Here is a 24,468-nt window from a genome sequence, read left to right on the forward strand (position 1 = left end):
ATGAAATGAAATATGTTTCTGTATTTATAGCTTGATTACTTTTTTCACTATTGTTTTATATTTAATATTGGCTATTTGGGATTTTCATATAAAAGAGGAAAACTGGTAATTATAAGCTAAAACTACGCTGACTGAGAAAGCTCAATGCAGGAAGAAATTACACAGAATTAGAGCAGTGTGAAGTCTTTAAAATACTTTGATATGTTTTAAAGTTTTCAGAAACATATGATAAGTAAGGTGAGACGTTAAGATAGAAAACAATGAACTTTTATTTATTCATTTACAAGTTCCACAGGACACATTTCTGCTTTTGATTCAAGTTGCCTTGTAAAAAGAATCAACCGAGCAACTCTGACAAGTGCTTCAAATTCAATTGATTTATAATTCTTACATCACAGACACATTACATCGGACATTCCTGCTCAGCCACGAGTGACATCGAGACAATTTCATTATGTAGCATTAACATAAATGTAATATAAAAAACACTTCATTTATCGCTAAAAAGCTAATTTCACATATGTATAAAAATCAACAAAAAGATTAATAGACGAATCCCTGTACAATGAAACGGAACAATGTAAAAATTTTACCATTGATGTGTTATATAAGGCACATATACATTGCAAAGGCACGCGATTGTAGTGGGGTTGAGCCCTCAGGGCCACCATAGTAAACTATTGTTAATGCAACACTTTAAACCGCGCTGGAGTCCAGTGTTCTCTTCCAGAGTGGACCTTCCCATCTTTTGTCACAAATACAGAAAAAGGGGAAAACCCAAAATACCACAGATTCATGTTAGGAAAAAGTAACGATTGCATGTCCATCTTGAAAAAAAGGAACTTGAATGTCCGATCTAATTAAATGTGAATTTAAATCGGAGATGGAAAAATACTTATTCATCAGCCTTTTGAACTTTGGGTTTTAGGAGAAAGCCGTTCATATAGCAGTATGTTGAATCCCGACTACTGTATATAGCTACTGATTGATTTGATTGGTCAGAGAGTGGCGTTGATGTTTCAGTGTGGTAAGGCAGTGCTAGCGCCAGGGCCCATTTCTTTCTCACATATGAAGGGAAGGTACATGGAGCAGGGTGCGTCATACCAGCTACGGATCGCCACTCGCTCCAACACTTCTGTTTTCACGATGTAGCCACAGTCCTCGTTGATGTGGTTGTTGGGTTCACCCACCTCCCAAAACCTACAGTCAGGAGAGAGAAGACAAGAGAAAAAACCCTTTGGTCAACAATTCATGGATACACATTAATACTTTAGTGTTAAAGGTAGAGTCAGTCAGTGATTCTGCAGAATGCTTGTTGTCAAAATCGTTTTTTTTTGTTGTTGTCAAAAACAGGGAATATCTCCATGTGGTCCGCTACCGGAACTGTTGATCACTTGAGAAAAAATAGTGTTAATTCACAGCCTAGGCTCTGTAAATGGGCATGTTGCTAGCTACCCTGATTTGCATTGAGAACTCCATCAATTACTTAAAATGAAAGACTTTATTCAGAAGCAATTTGATGTAAAAATAAAACAACAAAAAAGCACACATTCCACTTAGTTCAACATGTTTTTCCAGAGAAGCTGTTAGTGGCGATAACAAAAAAAAATTGCAACGTTGGAACAAGTGGGTAAAGGTTCTAGGGTTAGGATTAAATCTTACAATACATGTCAAATGACTCAGTAAGGGCAAAGCAGAACCAAGACAGAAGAGGAAACAATAAGAAAGATCGCAGCATGAAAAGAGGAAGGGAAGGAATGTGGGGGGCGAAAGAGGAATGTTAACAGGTTAGTCAGCAACACATTTAGGAAGAGAGATTAGTCTGAAAATAGAAAATCTGTTGACTTGGCACAAGATGGGTAAGAATCTTTGAGGGAATAAAGATCTAGAATGAGAGAGAAGTGAAACTCAAAATTGATGATTCTGTGACAAAAAGTACATTAACACTAGGGGCAGACAGATGGAGATTTTTCATGTATCTTATATTTTGTCTTGTATCTTGTACAGCACTTTGGTCAACTGATGTTGTTTTTAAATGTGCTATAGAAATACATTTTACTTTGTTATTAGCATTAATCATGTACTAAAAAAAAATTAGGAAATATATTTTCTAAACGCAACCAACATTTTAATTGGATACTGCCTAACCCTAGTTTCTAAAAAAATGTTTGACTATCCAACAAGCAGCTCCGATACACTGGCTGCTAATATGGCGAAACAATAAAGATCCCTGTTGGTCTCCAAGCAGCAATAGGCTTACATCAGCTGATGTTTCTTTTCCATGGAAGCCAAAGACCTTTTTTTGGAGTTCCTTTTTCAGTTCCACTGAAATATTTTCTGCCAAAGGGATGAGTCGTCAGTGAAATGGGAAGTTTGATCGAAAGATAATTAATTCCTCTTTGTCTATTTCCCCTTTTCCTTGGTCTCCTCATTTGACCCCTTAACCGTCACTGTGCAGCGCATGTGGTCAATGTCCAATGGTCAGTGTGTGCGTGTGTGTTGCTACACACTGTCTGTGATTTTTTTTAAATCAGGAGTCAGGAGAAAAAAGGAGTGGAGCCACAATTTGGGCAGAAATTACTACAACTCTCTTCCTTGGAGTAGTTGATTTATTCACCAAGGTTTCTGATACCCAGTCTTCCATATCTTTAAATAAACGTTTGTATTAACTTGTGGCAAACTTTAAAAAAGGAGGCAGGTAAGTCATGACAGCAGTGCTCCTTACCCTCCCACCAGCGGGGTTCCATCCACCCATACCCACTGGTCCTCTGTGCGTCCGTCTGTGATCCCAAACCAGTAAGGGTTCCAGTGGCCTCGGGGAAGAAGGTCCCACAGAAAGCTCTGAGAGGAAAAACACCAGGAAATGATGAAAGTATATTCAAAAGACACATTCATCTCTGATTTAAACACTGTACATGTGTCTTGTTAATTGTATTATTGTTGTTATTTTTGAACTCTGTCTTGTTTGGTGACCTTTGGTGCTTTGAAAGGCGCCTATAAAAAATTTAAATAAAAAATGTTTGCACAGTAGAGTGCTAATGAGAGAGGTTGACATTTGATTAGGATATCCGCATCTTTCTGCAAAAAAGGATTCTGATGATAATGAACGATTCTGAAACATCCTCACATCGTCTTGACCGGAGTCTTTTCAGACGTTAACAATGACTCTGAAGTTCCCTGCTCTGCACATACATTCAAATTAAAGTTGAAAAGGATTCCATTGTTTTTTTTTTTGAAGGAGTAGTATGTAATTGTTTGTTTGTGGACGTCTATCAGCGCGGGTTGATATGACAGAAAGTGATCGATATCCAACGCAAAAGTCTGTTACCAATAGCGATGGTGATTTACCCGTAACAATGGTCAGTTATCGATAAATATCACGCTGTAGAATGCTGTGATTGACCAATCAGAACACAGCATTTATCAACTATTACTCAGTCCCCTTTACCCTGACACAGTTGCAAAGTGTTGGAGCTGTTGACATGTTGAGAAGGTTTTTGAACTCAATAGAAACAACGTGAAGCATCTGATAAAATATCTTCTCCTGTAAGAGATTCACTCAAAATACAAACACACACAAACTCTAACGCTGCACCTCTGGACATGGCAGTATTGTAATCTAGATGCTGCTTGTGGTTAATGTACCTGCTCCTCTGCTGTGTGGATGATGGCCAGGTAAGCTCCTTTGCTCTCACAGTAGGACTTGCTCTCGGGCCAGTCCCGCGTATTCCTGGAGATGAGGTAGCAGCTGCTGTTGAAGAGATGCCAGTCCGCAGGGCAGACGATAGGTGCCTTCGTCGTAGGTTTGATCACCTCAGGAGCTGGGGACACAAAAAAAGAGAAAGAGAGAGAGAGAGAGAGAGAGAGAGAGAGAGAGAGAGAGAGAGATTAGGCCATACATTAGTGCAGTGTACTCTGGATTTTTATACAAGGAATCAAATGCACACACCACTTTCAAACAGTAACTGCAGTGCCACTGTAAGTGCTAAAATGCATCAAGGACTATGCTGAAGATTGCCGGAGCAGCTAATCTAGTCCATACCTGTCATCATTGAAGATGCGTCACTCAATAGTAGCCAATCAAATCGATTGTTTACTTGACGGGAGATGTGGTATTGGTGTTTTTGCCTGCCATGTCTCGCCTAAACTGAAGACTGCTGTACTAAATGTTGAGAATCATGTGACTAAAAGAAAACCCGCATACAGTATAGAGCGGTTGGTCTACCTTTAGTCACCATCATGGCAGCCATTTTGGCCAGCAGCTCCTCCTTCTCCCCCTGCAGTTGCTCTTTCTCCTGTTGTAGTTTAGTGATGGAAGAGGCCATAGCCGACACGTTGGTATCCTGCGTCTGCTTCTGCATATCTGCCGACCCCTCACCACCGCCCTGAGGCTTGTTCTTATCTGTGGAACATTATAGACAATGAATGGACGTCTGAGTTAATGGATCCCAAACATTCAACTCAATGAACACATATGAGGAGGAATGCTTTTAGAAAGAGACAATAGCAAGCAAAGCAGACAAGACACCTAAAAAAAAACTTAAAGCTATAGTGTGTAACTTTTTCATATAAATGAATGTTGGTTCCATTCAAGCCATCGCCAAACAAGTTGACACAAAGTTGATTAAGCCTATAAGCCCTACAAAACTCTCTTTGTATTTCTCAGTATGGCAGTGTGGCGCCTGACACTGGCACATGAGTTCAAAGTGCCCATTCCAGTTCAGTGTCTATTCTACTGCCATGAAAAAACTTGGGGGCCACAGACGTTACGCACTATAACTTTGAGTGCAATTACAAACTGTGTATTGGTATAATAAATGTTTAAGAATGATTTTGTTTTTGGGAACAAGCAAGAACAGATTCTCCACATTAAGATTGGGTGGAAAACTTTTAGTTTGTAGTTTAGTTTAGTCTTATTTAAAATGACAACACTGAAACACACATGCTGCACATGCCAAACATAATTGTAGTTGTTAAAGCATTCTCAAAGATAATTTCCTAAATGTTATTATTTTGCCACAAGTTCTGGCCTTAGCATATTAATTCATCTACAGCTGAGTTACCCCCGTTTAAATCACTGAAACATCCATACGTATACAGTATAACGTTTGCCTCTGTTTTCCCACTCTGCCTGAGCAGTTTAGTGATCACACAAATAGCAGAAGCAGTTCTTAAGCATCTTGCCTGTTTCAACATAGAAGCACACACATGTGCATATGAACACAAGTAAACTATTGGCAAACATTCCCGAATCAGTGTTGCAAGACCCAAACCACTGTATCCTCTTTTTTTTTTGCTTGCTCTGCAACTTAGAAATCACTGTTTTTAATGATTTTTTTGATTTGTAGAATTTCACAACATTTTTGATTTAATATGTTCCTGTCTAGTCTCCTGAAATGTTTGGTAGTGGTTATTATAAACAGAGAACAAATGACTTTGTTGACGGTGAATGTGGGTAGATTTTACCAGCAGAAAAGAGCAATATACATGGTATCTATCTACTTAACTTAATTATAAAATGTAATGACGTTTTAATGACTATTTAAGATCCAAAGAAACTGATTTGGGTAAAAAATTTTTTGCCAGAAGCTAAATATACTCAAGATACATTTTGTCTTGATTTACCACATAAATCAATACATGGAAATTGTCTTTATGGGGAGATACAAAACAGTACAGAACGTGATGTTACCTTTCTTAAAAATATCTTTAGTTTTTGCCCTGAACAGAAATGGCTCTGAAAACTCTGTTATCTTAAAGGTGAAGTAAGCGGTTTATTTATATCAATATAAGTGTTAAATCGCTCTTTATTCATACAGTAATCACTTACACGATGTGCGCGTTTCATAAAGCCAATCTCTTGCGACACATGGGTGAATGTTTATGCGCCTACAATGGCGGAGCAGGTAAAAATCCTTCCCAATGTCTGTTTTGATGGTTTTTATCATGTTTTATCTCACTTATGGATCTGAGATGATGCTAGATAACTTGCTGCTCGAAGACCGCAGTGCATTAATGTGGTGACGTAGGGACGAGCGAGGGGACTGCTAACTGCAGTAACTGACAGGAAGTTAGCTAAAAGAACCATTCCGCTTACTGCACCTTTAAGTTAAATGTCAGATTATCATCAGGATATAAAACACATGATACTGCTTTTTGCTGACCCAAATAAAACATGTTCGTCCTTTTCTAACATGTTGAAATAGTGTCAGCTTGCAGTCTTTTCCTGTTCCTGTACAGGTAGCCTATTGTGAGGAGATATTCAATGATTTCGATTAATAGCGATTAATATTTTGACAACAAGCATTCTCCAGAATCCCTGACTTTACCTTCAAACCCTGAAATGAAAGACGTGAGTATTTGTCAGTTTGTGAACTCACAGTGTGCGCTGACAGCTATGAGTGAGATGAGCAGGATGGCACACAGTGCTGCCAGGCAGAGGGTGGCCAGCCGGTAGAACCCAGCACCACCCGGTCTGGGGATCCATCCAACCAGGGAGCCTGGGATAGCTGGAGGAGGCAAAGAGGGAAAGAGTGTTCATTTATTTAAAAAAATATATATAATTTGGCTGAATATTGCACAATTTGCGTTGTTTGCTCATGTTCAAGTTAAACTTGTATTTTGGGGCATCTAAAGAAACTGTTTTCAGTTTTATTCAGCACACACACACACACACACACACACACACACACACACACACACACACACACACACACATACTGTATTACAGACAGGTACTGGACCATGAGGAGACATTCACTGATTTTGAAAGAAAGTGATTTTGACACCAAGCAACCAGAATTTCTGACTCCACCTTTAAAGGCTGTTCATCTTTTACTATCATTAAACTACTTTAATGTCTGCTCTCAACTGAGGAAATGTGTTTCACAGTGCATGGTCACCCTGGTCCCTAAGTTAACATTTCTTGAAGCCAAGCCTTTTATCTAAAGAGAGTCTGATCTGCTCTGTTCGAACTTGTTCAAATCAAAACATGACAGAACAGTTTCTGGGGATGTGTGGGAAATCCTCATCAAATCAGAGAATAAAGATGTAATCCTACAAAGATTTAAGGATTTATTCTTTATTATTATTAAGGGGTGTGAGTTTCAGGAATATACAGCACATGGATTGACTTCCATGACATACAGTGAATGCAGTAGAATGGCCATAGGCAGACTGTCTGTATTTGGTTGATGATCCCATGTTTCTTAACCCATGCTTTTAACCAGTCGTTCAATTTGATCAACTCATCAGGAATTAAATTAAAGAAAGAGACCACAGACACTTCAAATGAACACATACACCGTCCTTTCCAATACTATACTGATTGAATGGCCAAGTTATTTCATTATTTAGCTACAGTAAATGGTGATAAGATGGAAAACCAAGCTGAATGTTTTTCAAGTTGTTGATTTCAGCTTCCAAATTTATGATGATTTTATAAAATCTTGTGGACTTAAAGCACTGTTGACACCTGTTTTGTTTCATTCTCAAGTGATTAATTCTATATTGTGTGGGGTTTTTTGTACTGGAATTATGTTGTATTGTAGGCTACATTGTAATTTTTATTGTAAAGGGGAGTTGACACCAACCACCTTCACCCAGTTGTGTGGAGCTGATAGGCTTAAACAACTTTGTTTCAACTCGACTGATGTAACCGACATTCATGTACACAGTACATTTTGAAGTGTTAAAATAACACTAAAAGAGTTAAATTTAACACCATTTCCGAGTGTATTTGGTCCCACTCAGAATTGGAGTTAAATTAACTCTCTTCAAAGTGTTACAATTTTAGAGTTAAATTAACTCAAAATAGAGTTAAACATACACTGTATAGTGTTATTTAAAGCCTTATAGAGTACTTTCTACACCCCGTCTTTTAACTACCGAAATTGACACCAACACTAGGAGGCATTCTACTCCAGCTGTTGTTATATTAACTCAGATAGAGTTAATGGAGTTTGACACTGCATATTTAACACTGGGGAATTTACTGTGTATATGAAAAAGTGATACGCACTATAGCTTTATCATTTTTCACGCAAAAAAACATAAACATTTCTAAGCCCGAGAAATGTGCTGCTCAGTCACCGAGGGCTTTGGGGAAAGTAATTTTCTGACATTTATTAATCTAAACTTGAATCAAAATAGACCTAATACAGTACAAATAATCTATGTGGAAAATATTATTTGCTGGAAGCTTTTACAATAAGTGTCATTAACAAATGCATCTTCATCTTCGATTCCTGATAGTTAACCTAAAACACTGGAGTATATCAGAGCAGACTCAGACTGCTAACAGAGTTGTATTGCGACACAGTTTGGGAAAAATGTGTTTAGAATTAGGGTTACATAATAATGTGGCTGGGTTACTGTCAATAGGCTGGGACACTGTCAATAGGCAATGTAAAGCCCATAACACAGAGACAGAAACAGACCACATGAAGCGCAACATTTACTCAAATGCAAGACAAAAAAAGAAAGCAATACAAACACGTAAACAGTTTCAATTCCTCAGTTAAAGTTAAAGTTTTCTGGTGAATCTTTACCGCTGTTCCCCAAATCTGGCCTGGGGTTGAACTCGTCGTTCATGCCCTCGTTGTCTATCAGTTGGGAGTACATCCCTTCGCGGCCCGGGGAGCTGCCAGTGGTCGTCATTACAGATGCGATACAAATTAAAAGAAAAAAAAAAGTATTTAAAATAAGCTCATAAAGCTTCAGAGTTGAGCAAATCTTGCAACAAACTCCTCCTAAGCGACTGTTGATAAACTGCTGCAACGAGTAGCCACAGTAATTATTTCAAAATAAAAGTCCTAATAGCCTAGATAGATGGCCTGTGTGTGTGTGTGTGTGTGTGTGTGTGTGTGTGTGTGTGTGTGTGTGTGTGTGTGTGTGTGTGTGTGTGTGTGTGATTCCGATTTTGATTCAGTGTGTATTACACATTGGCAAAAAAAAGCAAGTCTCCACTTCAATTTGGGCTTTTATTGTGAAGGCACATCCTGCATGTATTTCGGTGATGTGTTTGACGTTACTCTCTGTTATTGTGCCACATGTTTTAAACATCCGAAACCTCAGGGGACCTGAGACATTTAAAAGTGGATTCATGGGAAAAGTTTTCAGTATTTGTGCCTGTCAGGACTTGGGACACAGGCATCTACGGGCAGGTAGGCCTATAGGCTACACCTGGGGCCTATTGCATAAAAGTGGAATTAAGATATCCAGGATGATCGATAAAGCCCAGGCCCCCAGGACTGTGCCTTCTCCGAGCAGTCAGCATGGACATGTGGCCAACCCATTGGTACCACTGGACCATCTGAGTCCTTAATAAAGATTATTATTGCATGGTTGGGGGAGGAGCTTATGCGGCCCGTAGGCAGATTTCCCTGTCCACACCAGTACAAGCGGCGAACAAGATTGTGTCTCTGCAAAAAAATTCTGGACATCAATCATAGGCTCATACTTATCTTTAGACCATATACTATTAAAATTGAAGTTTTCTCATTTCAAAACGCCACCTCAAGCGTTTTATTAGCCCAACGGCTTTTAACGGCTTTCAGTTTTAATTCTAAACATTTTTGTGCGTTTTTAAACACATTTATTAATACATTTTAACATCTTAATCCAGTGTTTTAATCCTGCTTCCTTTAAGCATGGATAGTAGTGACTGAGTGTGCAGCGGAGTGAGAAAGATAGGCAGACAGACCAGACAGACTTGCCCAAATGATTGACTAGTGAAATGTCATTCACACACCCACTGTTTTTTCACTAGTGCCTCCAATGTCCTGCTGGAGGAAAATAGTAGCCAGCGGAGAACCAGACCCTTCTAGGGGGGTCCGGCCGGGGGAGATCTTTTTTCACCTTTTTAAAGTGAAAAGCATGAATCTGGTGCACTTTGAGAGGAAAATTAAGAGGCTAAATATGAGGAATTTTGTGTGAACAAATAATTTGGAGACACTGGGTCTGATGAATTAGAAGCTATCGAAGAAAGACATGGATTTTCCATAGAAATATTAATTTAAAATAAAATAGATGTATGCAGGGTCCTCTGTGTTGGGCTTGGTGCTCTTTTTCTTTAACAAGACCTACTGTATTTCTCTGTAATATAATGAATGCATTTAAATGCAGTGAGAGGAACGAAGCAGAAGAACTCTTGTCCAGCTATGCTGTGATCTTAATATAAAAAACACAAACTACATTTTTTTTAATTTTTTTTCACATATTCATCCGAGCCCCCCCTGCCATAACCCCGCGCCCCCCCCCCCCCCCCACAGTTTGAAAACCACTGATTTATATCATTTCATCTTAATGTAGGCCTAATTATAATTAATTTAATTATAAATGGTTCAGGTTTAAATATAGGTACCAGGTAAGATCACATTTCAATCTTTACTTTAATTATTCGCTTCACTTTACACTTTCTTCTGCATTTTTGTCTGAAGAGCAATTTAGTTTCACTTTTACCTGAACACACCCATATTGAATACTTCATGTTTATGATGATATGTGTATATTTATACTCAATGTATAAGCATGCTTTGTTCTATAGTGTCTCACTCTCTGAGGTATTCCTTCACTTCATCTTCTGGAGTCCCAAACTTCCCAGAGTTTGTGGCTGTTATGATGGTTGATGAACAACTGGTGGGTTACTGCAATAGCAGCACAAGGATAGCAGAACCAAAACAGGATTGGGTGAAAAAGCGTGCAGAAGAAGAACCTCAATACAAGGAAGAGATCAACCATCAGTGTGCTGAGATTTGGCCTAAAATGGCTAAAGCCGCGATGTATAGTGTGATGCAGCGCCTCAACCAGAGTGGAGGTACAGTATGTATTCCCTTGTTAATGCCAACATCTTCTCCATTTTAGATATGAAGGTAAAGGCATCCTCTACTGTACTACTACAGGGCCTCAAAATAAAAACCTGCTTTTACAAGAAATAGTTATTTATGGAATCTGTCTGGTGACATTGGTAAGAAAGAAAGTTAGGTGGACATGACCTATTAATGACTTTTTAAGAAATTGCTACACCAATGTATTGCTTTGGAACAGGTGGGGTTGGTTACCGTTCACTTGAACAGATACTGTCTAAATTATACCATTTTAGGGAACTCTATTGTCTCTTCAATAACAAAAATGTAATTTAAGAAGACAGGTATAACCCAGAGTTTTGCACCTGGTTGGGTAACAGTGCTGCTTTTATACAGGGTCCCAAAAGGAAATCTGTTCATAATCTTCATTTTGGATTATTAACAGTTTGGTGTGTGATGTTTCTTTTATTTTAGTGCTGATGTCAAAGTTAGAAAACAGGTATCATCCTTTGCTCTACTACAATCACTTCTTTGGTATCCCCCATTTCCTGATGCCTCTTGTGATTATTTTATTTTTAATTTAACCTTTGAACTGGTAATCTCATTGAGACACGTGGTCTCATTCTCAGGAGAGACCTGTTCAGACAACAACAGTAAAACACAAAGTTAGAATGACAGGACCTGTTTTTTTCAGAACAGCCAATCAGGGTTGGGTCAGTCAACTCTGAGTTTATTCACTCCGCCCTCTGGGGTTGGAAATATTAATGAATGCACAATACGTTAAAGAGAGGAATTAACTGGGATATTGTCTCAGAAGAACTCCTATATAATCATCTTGGTAATTCCGAAAAAAAATTAGGCAAACATTCTTTCTCTAAATAAATGTTATCCTTTGGTATGACAAGCAAAAGTGTGTTTAAGGAAAACGTTATGTGCACAGTTTCAGCATCAGCAAATGTAGGTGGAGGCGTGGCACAACATTTCTGACAGCGTTTTATGTCAGCTGTATATCAAATATTTAGGCGATTGGTTCTTAAATCATGTAAACAGACCTTTGCTCCTTTTGAATGGTGAATGAAATATGTTGTGTGTGTCTCTCTCAGGTGTCCACATTTTACAGAATACTTATGGCTGTGAATGGGATGATGAGACTGGAGAAGTGAATGCTTTTAATCAGTTTGCTTATGATGGAGAAGATTTCATAGCATTGGACCCAAAGACATCAACATGGATCACTCCAAACCCACAGGCTGTCTCCACCAAACTGAGATGAGATGCTGACAAGGCTAAAATTAAAAATAAATTGTTTTACTTCACTCATATTTTCCCTGAGCAGCTGAAGATGTTTTTGGTCCAAGGCAAAAGCTCTCTGCAGAGAACAGGTATACTACCACAATGTTTTATACAGTATACAAAACAATGTTCGTATAGCTTGCTTGGGCTGTTGGCAATTTATTATTACTCTTATCACCCGTGATATCAGTTGTCCCAGATCCGGCCTGGAGCTTGCATAAATTCAGGGCTGGATCCTTAAAACTGACCCGGGCTGGAGTCCATTCTAATCTGAGCCAGTACTCAGCCAGCTCCTGATTGAATTAAAAATCATTCTGTAGTAGGCTATTATGCACTGTATCTTGATTAATATTCAGTTTGATCCACACCACCATCTGACTTTCTAATTAAAAAATAAATAAAATAACAATAAAAGGTTTGTTATTTATTTTTGACATTTCCGCGGTAATAAAAGTAACGGGCGATCGCTCTTGATAATATGATTCTCATATGGTATTTACACAACAACGAACGCACGGAAGGTTATTGTTCCCATCCGAACGAGTAAAAGACCAGTGGACAAGCTTGTATGTGTCTCTGTTTTGAGATTGTTACCTGCAGTGAACACCGAGTGTCTTATTTTGAAAATTAACCGGAGGTTTTATTGTTTTGTTGGCGCCTGTGTTCCTGTCTATCTCGATGTGTTCTGTGCTAAATTGATGCGGTGAGCTCCGGTGTGAGTACCAGATTAGCCCTGCGTTCCAATACCCGTTCAACATGCCCTCGTTCACTTTCCCTAGGCACTTGCCCTCGGGGGAATCCCCGCCGCCATCATAAGTTTCGTTCCAATTGTCTGGAAACTGAAGTGAACTTGGTGAGATAGACCCTCGGAGGACTGAGTGATCGAGTGAACATCCATGGTCACTCCGAGGTGGATATCACCCACAGTGCATTGCAGTTCGTCTTCTTCTTCTTCTCCTTTTATTTTCCGGTAGACTGTATGCTTTTAGGGACATCGCGGCCACCCGCAGGAGCGGCAGGACAAATATATATATAAATTAGGGCTGTCAAATTAACGCGTTAATTTTGATTAATTAATCACAGAAAAATTAACGCGATTAAAAAAATTAACGCAGATTAATCGCACTTCTATAATGCCCTTTGACCCGGTGCAAAAGTGGTGCGTAGCTGCACCGAGCTGCACCTGAAGCAGACACAGCCCGCGCGGGTGAAAGGGAGAAAAGTAAAGAGAGAAGCAGGGGGCCGAGGGCTCTATAGAGCTGTTAAGCGGAAGTGGCGGAATTACGGGGCATGGGACCTCTCGGCTGAAAAAAAATGAATGGGAGTCGATGGAAAGTAATCTACTATTTTCTGGTCCCAGTCATTAAATGCCTTGGATTACATATATGTTTTGTATGGGTCTAAATGATAATTTTTCATGTGAAGAGTTTGACGGTATGTTGTATGATTATTCGTCTAACGGCTATTGAAAAAATGTTACGAGAACAACTACAAGTCTGGTCGCCTCTGTGACGTCACCTCAACACATTCCCTCCACTTCTCGACTGACAGTGCTAATGCTAATGCTAATGGCTGGCGTGGACAACGCCAACAATCTCCCCACTCGAGAAATTGAAACTCTCCACATGTCCACTTGTGTAGTGGTTTTCGCCACGCTGAAGACTTTTGTCTTGTCATTGAAAGAAGGCGGTAAAGTGCATTAAAGACACAGCCATGTTTCTGAGCTAAGCGGTGCGAGTGGTGGTGACGTACATCATAAGTGTCAAGAGCAGCGAAGAGCTGTAGTCCACAAAAGCGCTCTGCACAAAACCTGACCGTATCCAGCTTCTACTCGCTAAATTGTTCCATTCTTTGCACGAAAAAATACCATCTAAATCCATACAAAACATATGTGTTATCGAAGGCATTTCATGACTGGGACCAGAAAATAATACATTTCTTTCCATTGACTACCGTTGTAATTTTTCGAGCCTAGAGGTCCCATGTCCCGGAAGTAAGCCACTTCCGCTTAACAGCTCTATAGACGGTTTAATAAGCATGAAGGTAGGAAGACAACTTACTTTATTCTCCGCAGCCAGTGTCTGTGCATTATTGATTTAGTGGGTGCAACAATGTAGGCTAGGTTCAAAACAGTATCTCTCAATCTTTCTCCCCGTGTCTCAATTTTGTTTGCTAGCTGTCTCGTCGTCCGCGTAAACGTGTGTGTGTGTGTGTGTGTGTGTGTGTGTCTGTGTGTGCGTGTGTGTGTCTCTGAATATTTTTGCCTATGAGTACGACGATGGTGAATGAATCGGCATAAGCATCTGTGGCAGTGCAGCGCTGTCTGTTGTGGAGACAGAAGTTACGAGAGACGGAGAGAGAGAGAGTGAGAGAGAGAGCGAGAGAGAGAGCGAGAGAGAGAGATAGAGAGAGAGAGACTAGCAGGCTATACAGCTGTTTATAAACAGGTATAAAAGTGTCATAAAAGTATGCGATTAATTTAGATTAATTAATCACAGAGCCTGTAATTAATTAGATTAATTTTTTTAATCGCTTGACAGCCCTAATATAAATATATTCCAAAACGCCTCAATTAGGCTATCCTATTTCCATAGGAACAATCCAGTGAATGTATTGCTGTTTACACATTGCTGCTATAACACCGATGGCTGCCAATTATAGGACTATTTAAAACAAATGTTTTTGGTTGAAACTAACATAAATAAGAAAATAAGTCGGAGCAAACAATTTACATGTGTAAGTAACAATATCTTGATAATCCGAGTTACCGTGTCGACATTCAATGTTTGTTATGCTATGGAAATGGCTTTCTGCAACATAGGCTACCTTAGCAGAATGTTATAATTCTGTGTTATTTGCATTCAGAACTAACTGACGGTCCATTGCGACTACAAGGGCAAGTGGGTTCCATTTACATCCCCCGCTCCTCCCCCGCCCAGTCTCCCTCCGCGCTCCAAGTTCCCTCCGTGCAACGTATGCTGGTACGCAGGGCCGCCTTAATGCACGGGCTTACCTGGGCTGAAGCCCCAGGGCCTACAAGGATCAGGGGCCTCTAAAAAAAAAAAAAAAAAAATTTTTTTTTTTTTTTTTTTTTACTGTCTCAATATAGGCCCCTGATCTAAGAAGGCCCCGCACATTGTCATTTAAATAAATTATTGACTGGCTCATGATAGGCCCCTGATCTTAGGGGGGCGTAGAGAGATCAGGGGCCCATCATGAACCAGTAAAGAAAAAGGAAAAAAAATCACATTATTTTTGGCCTACGAAGATCAAGGGGCCTATCATTCACCAGTACATTTTTGTTATTTTTGTTTAAATAACATTGTTCGGGGCAACGCAGATCAAGGGCCTATATTGAGATGAGCCATTAAAAACAAAACAAATAATTCAAAGAGAGAAGTGGCTTTGGGATAAGGGATTATAAAAAAAAAATTGGAATGCTGACTGACTGGATTTTTTTAAACCTGTATATTTTTGTTTCTGCTTTTTGGTATTTATGTGTCTCCAAATGATTTCAGAAAATAGCTCACATAGGACACAGTTGATTTAGCCTTAGTTTTCTTCTCAAAGTGCACCAGATTGATGCATTTTACTTTAAAAGGTTCAAATTTTTCTTCCGGGGGCATGCCCCCGGACCCCCCTAGAAGGTCCTGGGTCCCCACCGCTGTCTCTTCAATAACTTGGAAAAACACAGTAACCAACCATGTGTGTTTGGTTATTAAAAGTCACCAGACCAGGAGGGGGTTTAAGTACATGTTACCTTAAGTGATTTTGTATTTCATCAATAGAGATATTGTGGTGTAGACTAACATGGCTTTAACGCATCTGTATTGTAAGACCGCCGCCCGGGGGGGCCTACAAAACCTCTCAGCCCCAGGGCCTAGTGGCAGGTAAAAGCAGCCCTGCTGGTACGTCATACCAAGGGCTGAGGGGAAGTGAACGAGGGGAAGTGCAACTACTAATGGAATGCAGCTATGCTCGGCTGCCAGATAAATTTGTGTTGCATAATGATCACGCACTTCCTGTACTACGCGAGATCCACTTCTTTCTTACGAATCTATTGCAAACTGCAATCTATTATAATATTATCATTCACAATACAAACATTACAATAAAGATAAATGTAGAAAGAAAGTACGTGTAGTTTTCGGAAAAAATAGATAAACTATCGTTCGGAATAGCAAGGGATTGTGGAATACGTAATTATTGTCCCCCAGATCACAGATTACAAGAGATCTCGCGAGAGCGTTCAATACAGCCCGAACATGAAACTTTTTTCTCAGTTTTATTTAATAAAAGGCGAATGCCAAACTTGTAAGCTTAATGTTGGTTTTAATACAGTAAATACATTTTCGCTTCAGGAAAAGGTAGGGAAAACTGTTTTTTTTAAGTTTATTTGAATATAATTTACAGGAAGTGCGTCATCATTGTGCAACCCGAACTTATCTGGCAGCCGAGCATATCTGGTACTCACACCGGCATCCAGCAAAAAATAGAAGCAGTGCGTATTTCACCGGACAGCTGGAGCAGCAGCGGAGCAGAGAGACGGTGCAGCGGACGTGGTGGAAACTCACCCACTGACTAAAGTAAAAAATGACAGCTCCGCTGCCGTGCTGGAGCGGAGAAGGACCGGAGAGGCAGCCGGTGGAATTCGGCCTTTAGTGTGTGTGTGTGTGTGTGTGTGTGTGTGTGTGTGAGTGTGTGTTTGTGTGCTGATTGCAGGGTTGGAGTCAGGTGTGTGGTAGTCAGGCACCAGCATCCACAGTTTCCAGCAATCACCTAATCTTCTGCTTTGCAAAGAGCCGCCTCGACGTTCTAGACTTAGCCAGATTGTAGACTCTGTTCACACGGTCATGCACTCTTCATCCTACTTTCCTGTTTGCAGTTCTCCCTGCATGTTACCGTTCCTAACATCAGTTTTCTTCTGCCACAGTTCTCCCGGCCTGACTGCATCCGCCAGCTCCAGCCCTCCCCAGCTCACACTCTGAGATTCCCCTGCCTGCCAGCCCACTGCCTGATCTCTCAACCCCCCTTTGTTAAATAAACTACCTTGAATCCAGTTCTGTCTCTGATCATGAGTCCAACCAACCCAGTATTAACATGAACACTGGATGTAGAAGAAAATAAATAGCTTGTAGCTTTGTAAAAGGGGCCTTCTAACAACTTAAACACTGGCTGTGGGGGGTGTACAATATAAATATGTAATATCAATGCAGGGGCAATTCTGTCAAACTTCATAAATCAAACTGTGTTAGGGTAACATGATTACTTTCACATTTTGTTAACTTGCAACCCAATCTCCACCTCTAATCTATGAGGCAAAAGGTGAAGTAAGCTAAACATGAAAACAGGTTTTATCTAGAGGCAGGCCTGCCCAGACAAATGACTGGGCCCCTTTACAATGTGCATGATGCGCTTATTCCTACATAAACACATACCTGTACACAGGGCCGTTTCTAGCCAGTTAGATTAGGGTGGGCTACCTGAAATAATAGTGGGCAGAGACACCGACGATGCTCGCGCTGCGCGCGAGTGAGCGGAAATTTTGTGCTCTTGCAAGATCTCTGCACCTGCTTTTTGGCACATTTACTGTAACATTTACTGTAATGTAAGCTTTTAGACACACCAATGCTGTAAGGGGGGGGTTTACCACTGCTACCAGAAGCTTTCCTCATCAGTATAACAACCATCTGCTACCTTCGTTTAAAGGCTAAATGTGTAATTTTCTAATTTTCTTAGAAAATAATAGATAACATATACAGAACAATTTCAAAGACACCTCAAAACTTGATGACATATCACAGTATCTCTGAATTGAAAATACACTTCTGCTAGCAGAAATACTGATATTAAGGAATTTTTCGGGGGTCTAAAGCCCTTGAAAGTTCCCTTTTTTTTCCTTTCTTTTCTGGTACCCTGATTTATGTCCAGGTCCTGGCATCACTGAGCTTGCTAGGTTAGCTTGCTCATCATCAATGCATGCAACGGTTTTGAGGGGGACAAAACGACCCATGATACTTTTAGTTTTTCAATATAAAATGTGATATATTTTACCCAAGTAACAATGAATAAAATGTTTTCTTTTATATGTTTTCTTTTTAAATGTTTTATATATATATTCTTTTCTTAGCAGCAGCGGACTTTTACTTTGCTGTGTAACCGAATCACTACAGCAGAAAGTAAACAGAGCAGCGTGGGACAGAAACTGAAACTGCCCTGCCACCAGTCTACCGTCATTCTGTCCCGGTTCTCTGCTGCAGCTCCAGCGGGGGCTGTCTCTACAGACGCTCTTTCTCTTTCTGCCCTTTGAGCATCCCTCTCAATTCTTCATCAGTGTATTCCGGCTCATACAGGTACGGTTCGTTGGATACAACAAATTCCTCATAATCGTCTTCAAAAGCAGACGCATTGCTAAGTCCTCCAAACGTGGCCATATCTTGTTTATTGCATAGGCTAATACAACTCCTTTGTGCACTGTACTCTACGTCTGTAAGACAGCAGCAGGTAAACAAACTATTATAGAGCCTGTAACCTAGGTATTAGTCCGCCGCTGCCACAGCCTACAAGGAATAAAGTCCCTCAAAATGCAATATGCGAGGTTGGTTTTATTTCTAAAATTATTCTATCAACACAGACATTTACATCGATAGTCTGGCGTTATAATTGATTGGCCTCGGGTGTACTGTGGAGTGGGTAAGACTGTTTTAGTAGCAGGCTAGGTATCCCCCCGATGCCGTGCGTTAGCTTAGCACGCGCGCACTCTGCAACTAGAAGGACTGAATTAAATGTGTTGAAAACTGTCTCCACTGATAAAGAACACCAAGGCTAACTTGGGAATAAGGCCCTATGTCTAAAATCCTGAACTACCCCTTTAAGTAATCTGCAAAAAATAAAAAATAAAAATAATTCTCTCTGGGCCCCCCCTGGTGGCTGGGCCCTAGAAAGCTTTCCCACTTTCTACCCCTTATGGGCGGCCCTGTCTAGAGGAAATATTGAGAAAGAGAAGACGAAATATCAAGAGTGACAAAACAGAAACTGATTATTCCATTACTATTCTTTGCCCTCCTCTATACCTGCTGCCTCAAATACAATCTGCGAAGTGTGTGTAACATGACCCAATGGGTTTTAGACTTTAGCAGCAAATAAACAACTAGCTTTAGTGGAAGCAGGAACAGGTAGTGCTGTGAGTGTTTGTGAGTGAGATCAAATTTCTGAAAATACCATAACGATAAGTTGCTCTTCCTGGTATGTTATGGTGTATTGTGCCCCAAAACGGAGCCTTGGTTAAGGTTAGGGTTAGGGCCTTCCAGGAGGCGCTGTCTTGAAGGCTCTGATGGCAAACAAACAGATTCAGTTTGAACTACAGCATGGTAACAATGGAAGATGTACATTCATATATACATTATAAACATATTCTTAATGATATTTATGTGTTGGTTATCTTATTATGCATTGTGCATGGCTGGTGTCTTACTTTGTACACTATAAATGTATTTTACTTATATGAGCTCCTTACTGTTTTTGATCATGCACAAAACCAGGAACTCAAAAAGACCAAATAGCCAGACTTCACACGAACTACACTGAACATCCCTCTGAGGCCAGAGTTCTAGAGAACACAATGAGTCAATGACAAAACATGACACTCCCACAAATGTTTAGTGGGTGGAGTTAAAAGTTTAGCCCCTCTTCAATCTGCGAGCTGCAGTCAGGGGTACTTGGACAGAAGGCAAAATACCTGAAGCTGCTCGGTCGGTTACCTTAACGTCTTCATTCAAACAAGATGAAAAGTGTATTTTTGTTGCTTCTCTTCTGTCACGTTTCATCACCAGGTAAGATCACATTTCAATCTTTACTTTAAATCTTCGCTTCACTTTTCACTGAGATTTGCATTTTTGTACAAAGAGCAATTTAGTTTTACTTTTACTTGAAAACAACCATATTGAATACATCATGTTTATGATAATGTATATTTATACTGAATGTATAAAATTGTTTTGTTCTATAGTGCCTCACTCTGTGAAGTTTTTCATAACTGCATCTTCTGGAGTCCCAAACATCCCAGAGTTTGTGGCTGATGCGATGATTGATGACCAACTTGTGGCTTACTGTGACAGCAACACAAAGAAAGCAGAACCAAGACAGGATTGGGTTAAAATGGTTTTAGAAATCAAAGAAATCAAAACGAGAGCTAAACATTGTGGTCAGGATGAACCTAACTCATTCAAAATAGATTTGGAACTGTTTGAACGGCACTTCAACCTAAGTGGAGGTATGGTATACATTATATCTATTTCACCTTTCAATTCTTAACATTATTAGTTGTGAAGTAAGAGTAAGTAAGAACACATTGTTTATCTCTTTCTGGAGTATATTCGGTTTAGAATTTTTAACATAAATGTGTCTTAGTTTTTCTGATAATGGCAGAACTTCTGTAAATTGAATTACCTGGAAATAAAAGTACATTTTAAAATTCTCGCTCTCTCTCTCTGTCTCTCTCAATCTCCCTCTTTCTCTCTCTCTCTCTCTCTCTCTCTATATATATATATATATATATATATATATACATATATATATATCACAGGTGTCCACATTCTACAAAGTATGCGTGGCAGTGAGTGGGATGATGAGACTGGAGAGGTTAATGGTTTTGTACAGTATGCTTATGATGGAGAAGATTTCATGGAATTGGACTTTAAGACATCAACATGGATCACAAAACAACAGGGAGTCTCCCCCATATGGAACTCTGGCACAACTAGAATAAACAAATTTAAGGAATTCTACACCAGTGAACTTCCTGGGGCCCTGAAGAAGTATTGGCCCTTTGGAAAGAACTATCTGCAGAGAACAGGTACAATCACATGACCTGAAGTTGTTGAAGCCTTATTTGTTACAGTTACACATGTAAGGGATAATGTATAGCGAACGGGTCACTTGCTAGAAATAAAGACCGTCAAGCTGAAGCAGGAGCCCGACGCGCAGTGGAAGCTGTAGAATGTAGAATGCCGTGAATGTAGAATGCCGTGATTTACATAGGATTCTCAAAGTGCCATGTAATAAATCACAAAAACAGAGGCCCGCGATCTCCACTCTCATTTGTCTATTTTTTAATATCTTGACAACAAGCACACAGATGACTACTCGTGACAGTATACGTACAATGGGCCTACATTACTTCTCATGACTTTGGTGATCGTTTGACATTTTCCTCATCCAGCAGGTCAACATTATAACTAAACTCACTCAGTGTTATTTCACTGAATAAGTGCAAATTTTGTCAATTTAACATCTTTTTTTATGGGTTGGCAACGAGTGTAATCAAATATTCATTGTTTACAGACAATAATATTTGGTCATCCACATATTTTCCCCGTATATTAAGATGTGCGGACACATTTATGCTGTTGACCACATCAATGACATATTTACATTTTTGATGAGATTTTCATTTAGCTCAAAGCATTATTAGATTAGCTTTTAACTTTTGTGTATTTACACTCTATTTCTTATCTTGATTTTTTTGTTAATGAATATCTTAATTTTCTTTTCCTTTGTTTTATTTACTTTCCTGTTCATTCTTTCTTATCCTTTTTCCTGCCGAATTTCCCTGTCTCTTTCCCTCTCTTTTTATCTCTACCTCTCCATTGTTTCTCTCCAGACCTTCCCACAGTGTCCCTCCTCCAGAAGACTCCCTCCTCTCCAGTCAGCTGCCACGCTACAGGTTTCTACCCCAACAGAGCCGTGATGTTCTGGAGGAAAGATGGAGAGGATCTTCATGAGGGCATGGAACACAGCGAGATCCTCCCCAACCACGATAGATCCTTCCAGATGAGTGTTGACCTGAAAGTTTCACCTGAAGAAGACTGGAAGAAGTACCAATGTGTGTTCCAGCTCTCTGGGGTGAAGGAAGACCTCATCACAGAACTGGACAAAGCCGTGATCAGAACCAACTGGAGTAAGAATGAGATTGTGCTGAGGTGTTGAATGAGATTACATGTCTGTGGTTTGCTGAATATTTGAATTTTTGTCTGGGTAATTCATCTTTTAAAAAAAAGTTTAAAAAAAACATGGCCTCTCTGGGAACCATCACCTGAGAGAAGGTTTGTGTGTCCCTATGAACCTGAGGGCTGTGTTGGCTGGAGCCAATTGGTCTCAGGCAAGGAGCCCGACTAAGAATCGTTCACACAGACTCCATGGAACAACACAAAAGAGTAGAGCGACTCTTCCTGTCGTCTGGAGCCTAGTGCTCCCCCAGCTAAGTGGCACTATGTTGGGGTTTACCCCATTGAACCAAAGGGTCGCTTCCCTACACCTCCGGGTTGTGGCAGGGTGGGGGGTTAACTGATGTCTGTGCATATGCACCAAACAGCAGCTCAGAGTTTTCTGCCTTTTGAGCGGAATCCTGCATGGGCTCCGGCAGAGGACTCCGTAGTTCTGCTGGGAGACTTTAACGTGCATGTGGGCAATCATGGAGACACCTGGATAGACATGATTGGGAGGAACAGTCTCCCTGATCTAAACCTTAGATCTGAGGTCGTTTGTTATTAGACTTGTGTGCTAGTCATGACTTGTCTATAATGAACACCTTGTTCTCACATAAGGATGCTCAAGTGTACGTGGTAGTCAATGAGGTAGTCAAACAAATCCACAGAGGCAAAGCCCCAGGGGAGATGAGATCCATCCAGAAATTTTGAAAGTTCTGGGTGAGGGGGACTGTCTTTGATGACACGTCTCTTCAACATTACATGGACGTCTGGGAAAGTGCAGAATGAGTAGCGAACTGGGGTGGTTGTTCCTCTGTGCAAAAAAAGGGGGACCAGAGAGTGTGTGCAAATTACAGGGGATATGAAACTTCTCAGCCTCCCTTGGAGGGTCTGCTCTGAGATGCTGTAAAGGACAATGCAGATTCTGTCCTGGCCGTGGAACAATGTACCAGCTTTCACCCTCACAAGGATCCTAGAGTGGGCCTCGCAGTATGCAGAGGCCCACTCTTTTCAGATTTCCTCAAGGCCATAGAAAATATAAGAGCATTATGTAAATCATATTGTTTTTACCACAAATGAAATGAATGGCTGCCTATCCACTCCTTGCTTATGTTGACAGTACATATCATTTAAATTTATTTCTTTTTGTGTTTGCTTAAATTAATAATTGTATTCTAACTTAAGAAAATCAACTGGTACTTGTTTGTTTTGTTCAACAGAGAAACAGCCCACTGACATGACCGTCCCCATCACTGCTGCAGTGGTGGTTGTTGCTCTCGTCCTCATCGCTGCTGCTGGATTCAAGGTCTACAGAAACAAGAAAGGTGACAGAGACTATTTGCTTAATTTACTTTTTACATACTTCAATCTAGTCTATGTTGAATTATTTTATCCAAGTTGCGAGATTAGAACAAGTGTCAGTTTCCTGCAGTTTGATCCAGACAACAGTAAGCGTTGATTCTTTCACTGAAATGATTTGTCTTTTGTTTTGATTTCAGCCCAATGTCCTCCATCTGGTGAGTAAAACTTACTGTTATTATATTTCAACTGATCGGTCACAATTTATATTATATCTTGTAAAGGGTTTCACATTGTTGGGCAGATTAAATTGTTTAAAAACTGTTTTGTGCATTTATTGTTTATGAAAGTTCAGTGCAGGATGACAAACAGTTTGTTTCTGACCTCACAGATCCTGCCAACGGCTCGGAGCTTTCTGACCCACTGAATCAAGAGACCTGAATGAAAAAACACACTTTGATGATTGAGTTAAAACACATGACGTGTCATGTTATATCACTTTGTTTATTTGTTGCTAGAGTTTCCTGCATCAAACTTTATAATTGATTTGCTTTATATGTAAATGTTAAATGTATTATTGTATTTCATGTTACACATTTATATTTGATATACTAGAATATCTGACTATTTTACGTTGATGCAATAATCTGTTTAATTTGTCATGGACACATGATACATTCTATTTTTTGGGTTCTAGAATGACATGTCGAGACTAAATACAGTGATAAAAATCTTCTAAAGGATCATTGAAACCATGTTCTTTTATTTGGTAAGAGAAGACACTGAACATATTTCATGAAAAGTTACTCATATGTGGAGAAAGAAAATCAGTCGTCCAGAGTATCTGTTCTTTGCTTGATGAATGAAGGATTTAAAGGCAGGTCAAAGATACGTTAGGCCACATGTCAGAGTATGTATGTAGTATTTCATGTTCTCACCTCTAGAACATGAAATACATTACTCTCTAACATTACAGTGCAGTTTTTCCTAAAGCCCAACAGAGGGAACCATATAGTCACAAATGGCTGCCTTAAGACCATAAGACGTTACTATAAAAACGGCCATTCAACTGTTGCAAACTTCTT

At 39.8% G+C, this 24,468-nt stretch overlaps 2 protein-coding genes across 2 annotated transcripts; one reads left to right on the forward strand and one right to left on the reverse strand.

The window, feature by feature from the left end:
* Nucleotides 1-251: 251 nt before the first annotated feature.
* LOC307264579 (uncharacterized protein) lies at nt 252-8,777 on the reverse strand. The gene is made up of 6 exons (XM_080046013.1): nt 8,550-8,777; nt 6,381-6,509; nt 4,226-4,402; nt 3,646-3,821; nt 2,726-2,841; nt 252-1,200 (listed from the first exon to the last, which is right to left on the reverse strand). Exons 1-6 carry the CDS (start codon nt 8,656-8,658, stop codon nt 1,020-1,022), a joined length of 888 nt encoding a protein of 295 aa, XP_079902139.1. The 5' UTR covers nt 8,659-8,777; the 3' UTR covers nt 252-1,019.
* A 1,753-nt stretch (nt 8,778-10,530) lies between these two features.
* On the forward strand, nt 10,531-24,127 carry LOC307264145 (major histocompatibility complex class I-related gene protein-like; the record flags this gene model as incomplete). Its single annotated transcript, XM_080045416.1, has 8 exons — nt 10,531-10,816; nt 11,909-12,076; nt 20,107-20,370; nt 20,683-20,952; nt 21,760-22,056; nt 23,305-23,409; nt 23,584-23,601; nt 23,775-24,127. 8 exons carry the CDS (start codon nt 10,531-10,533, stop codon nt 23,822-23,824), a joined length of 1,458 nt encoding a protein of 485 aa, XP_079901542.1. The 3' UTR covers nt 23,825-24,127.
* Between the last annotated feature and the right edge of the window lie 341 nt (nt 24,128-24,468).

The sequence above is a fragment of the Ammodytes marinus genome, assembly GCF_949987685.1.
Source record: "Ammodytes marinus genome assembly, chromosome: 17".
NCBI lineage: Eukaryota > Metazoa > Chordata > Actinopteri > Uranoscopiformes > Ammodytidae > Ammodytes > Ammodytes marinus.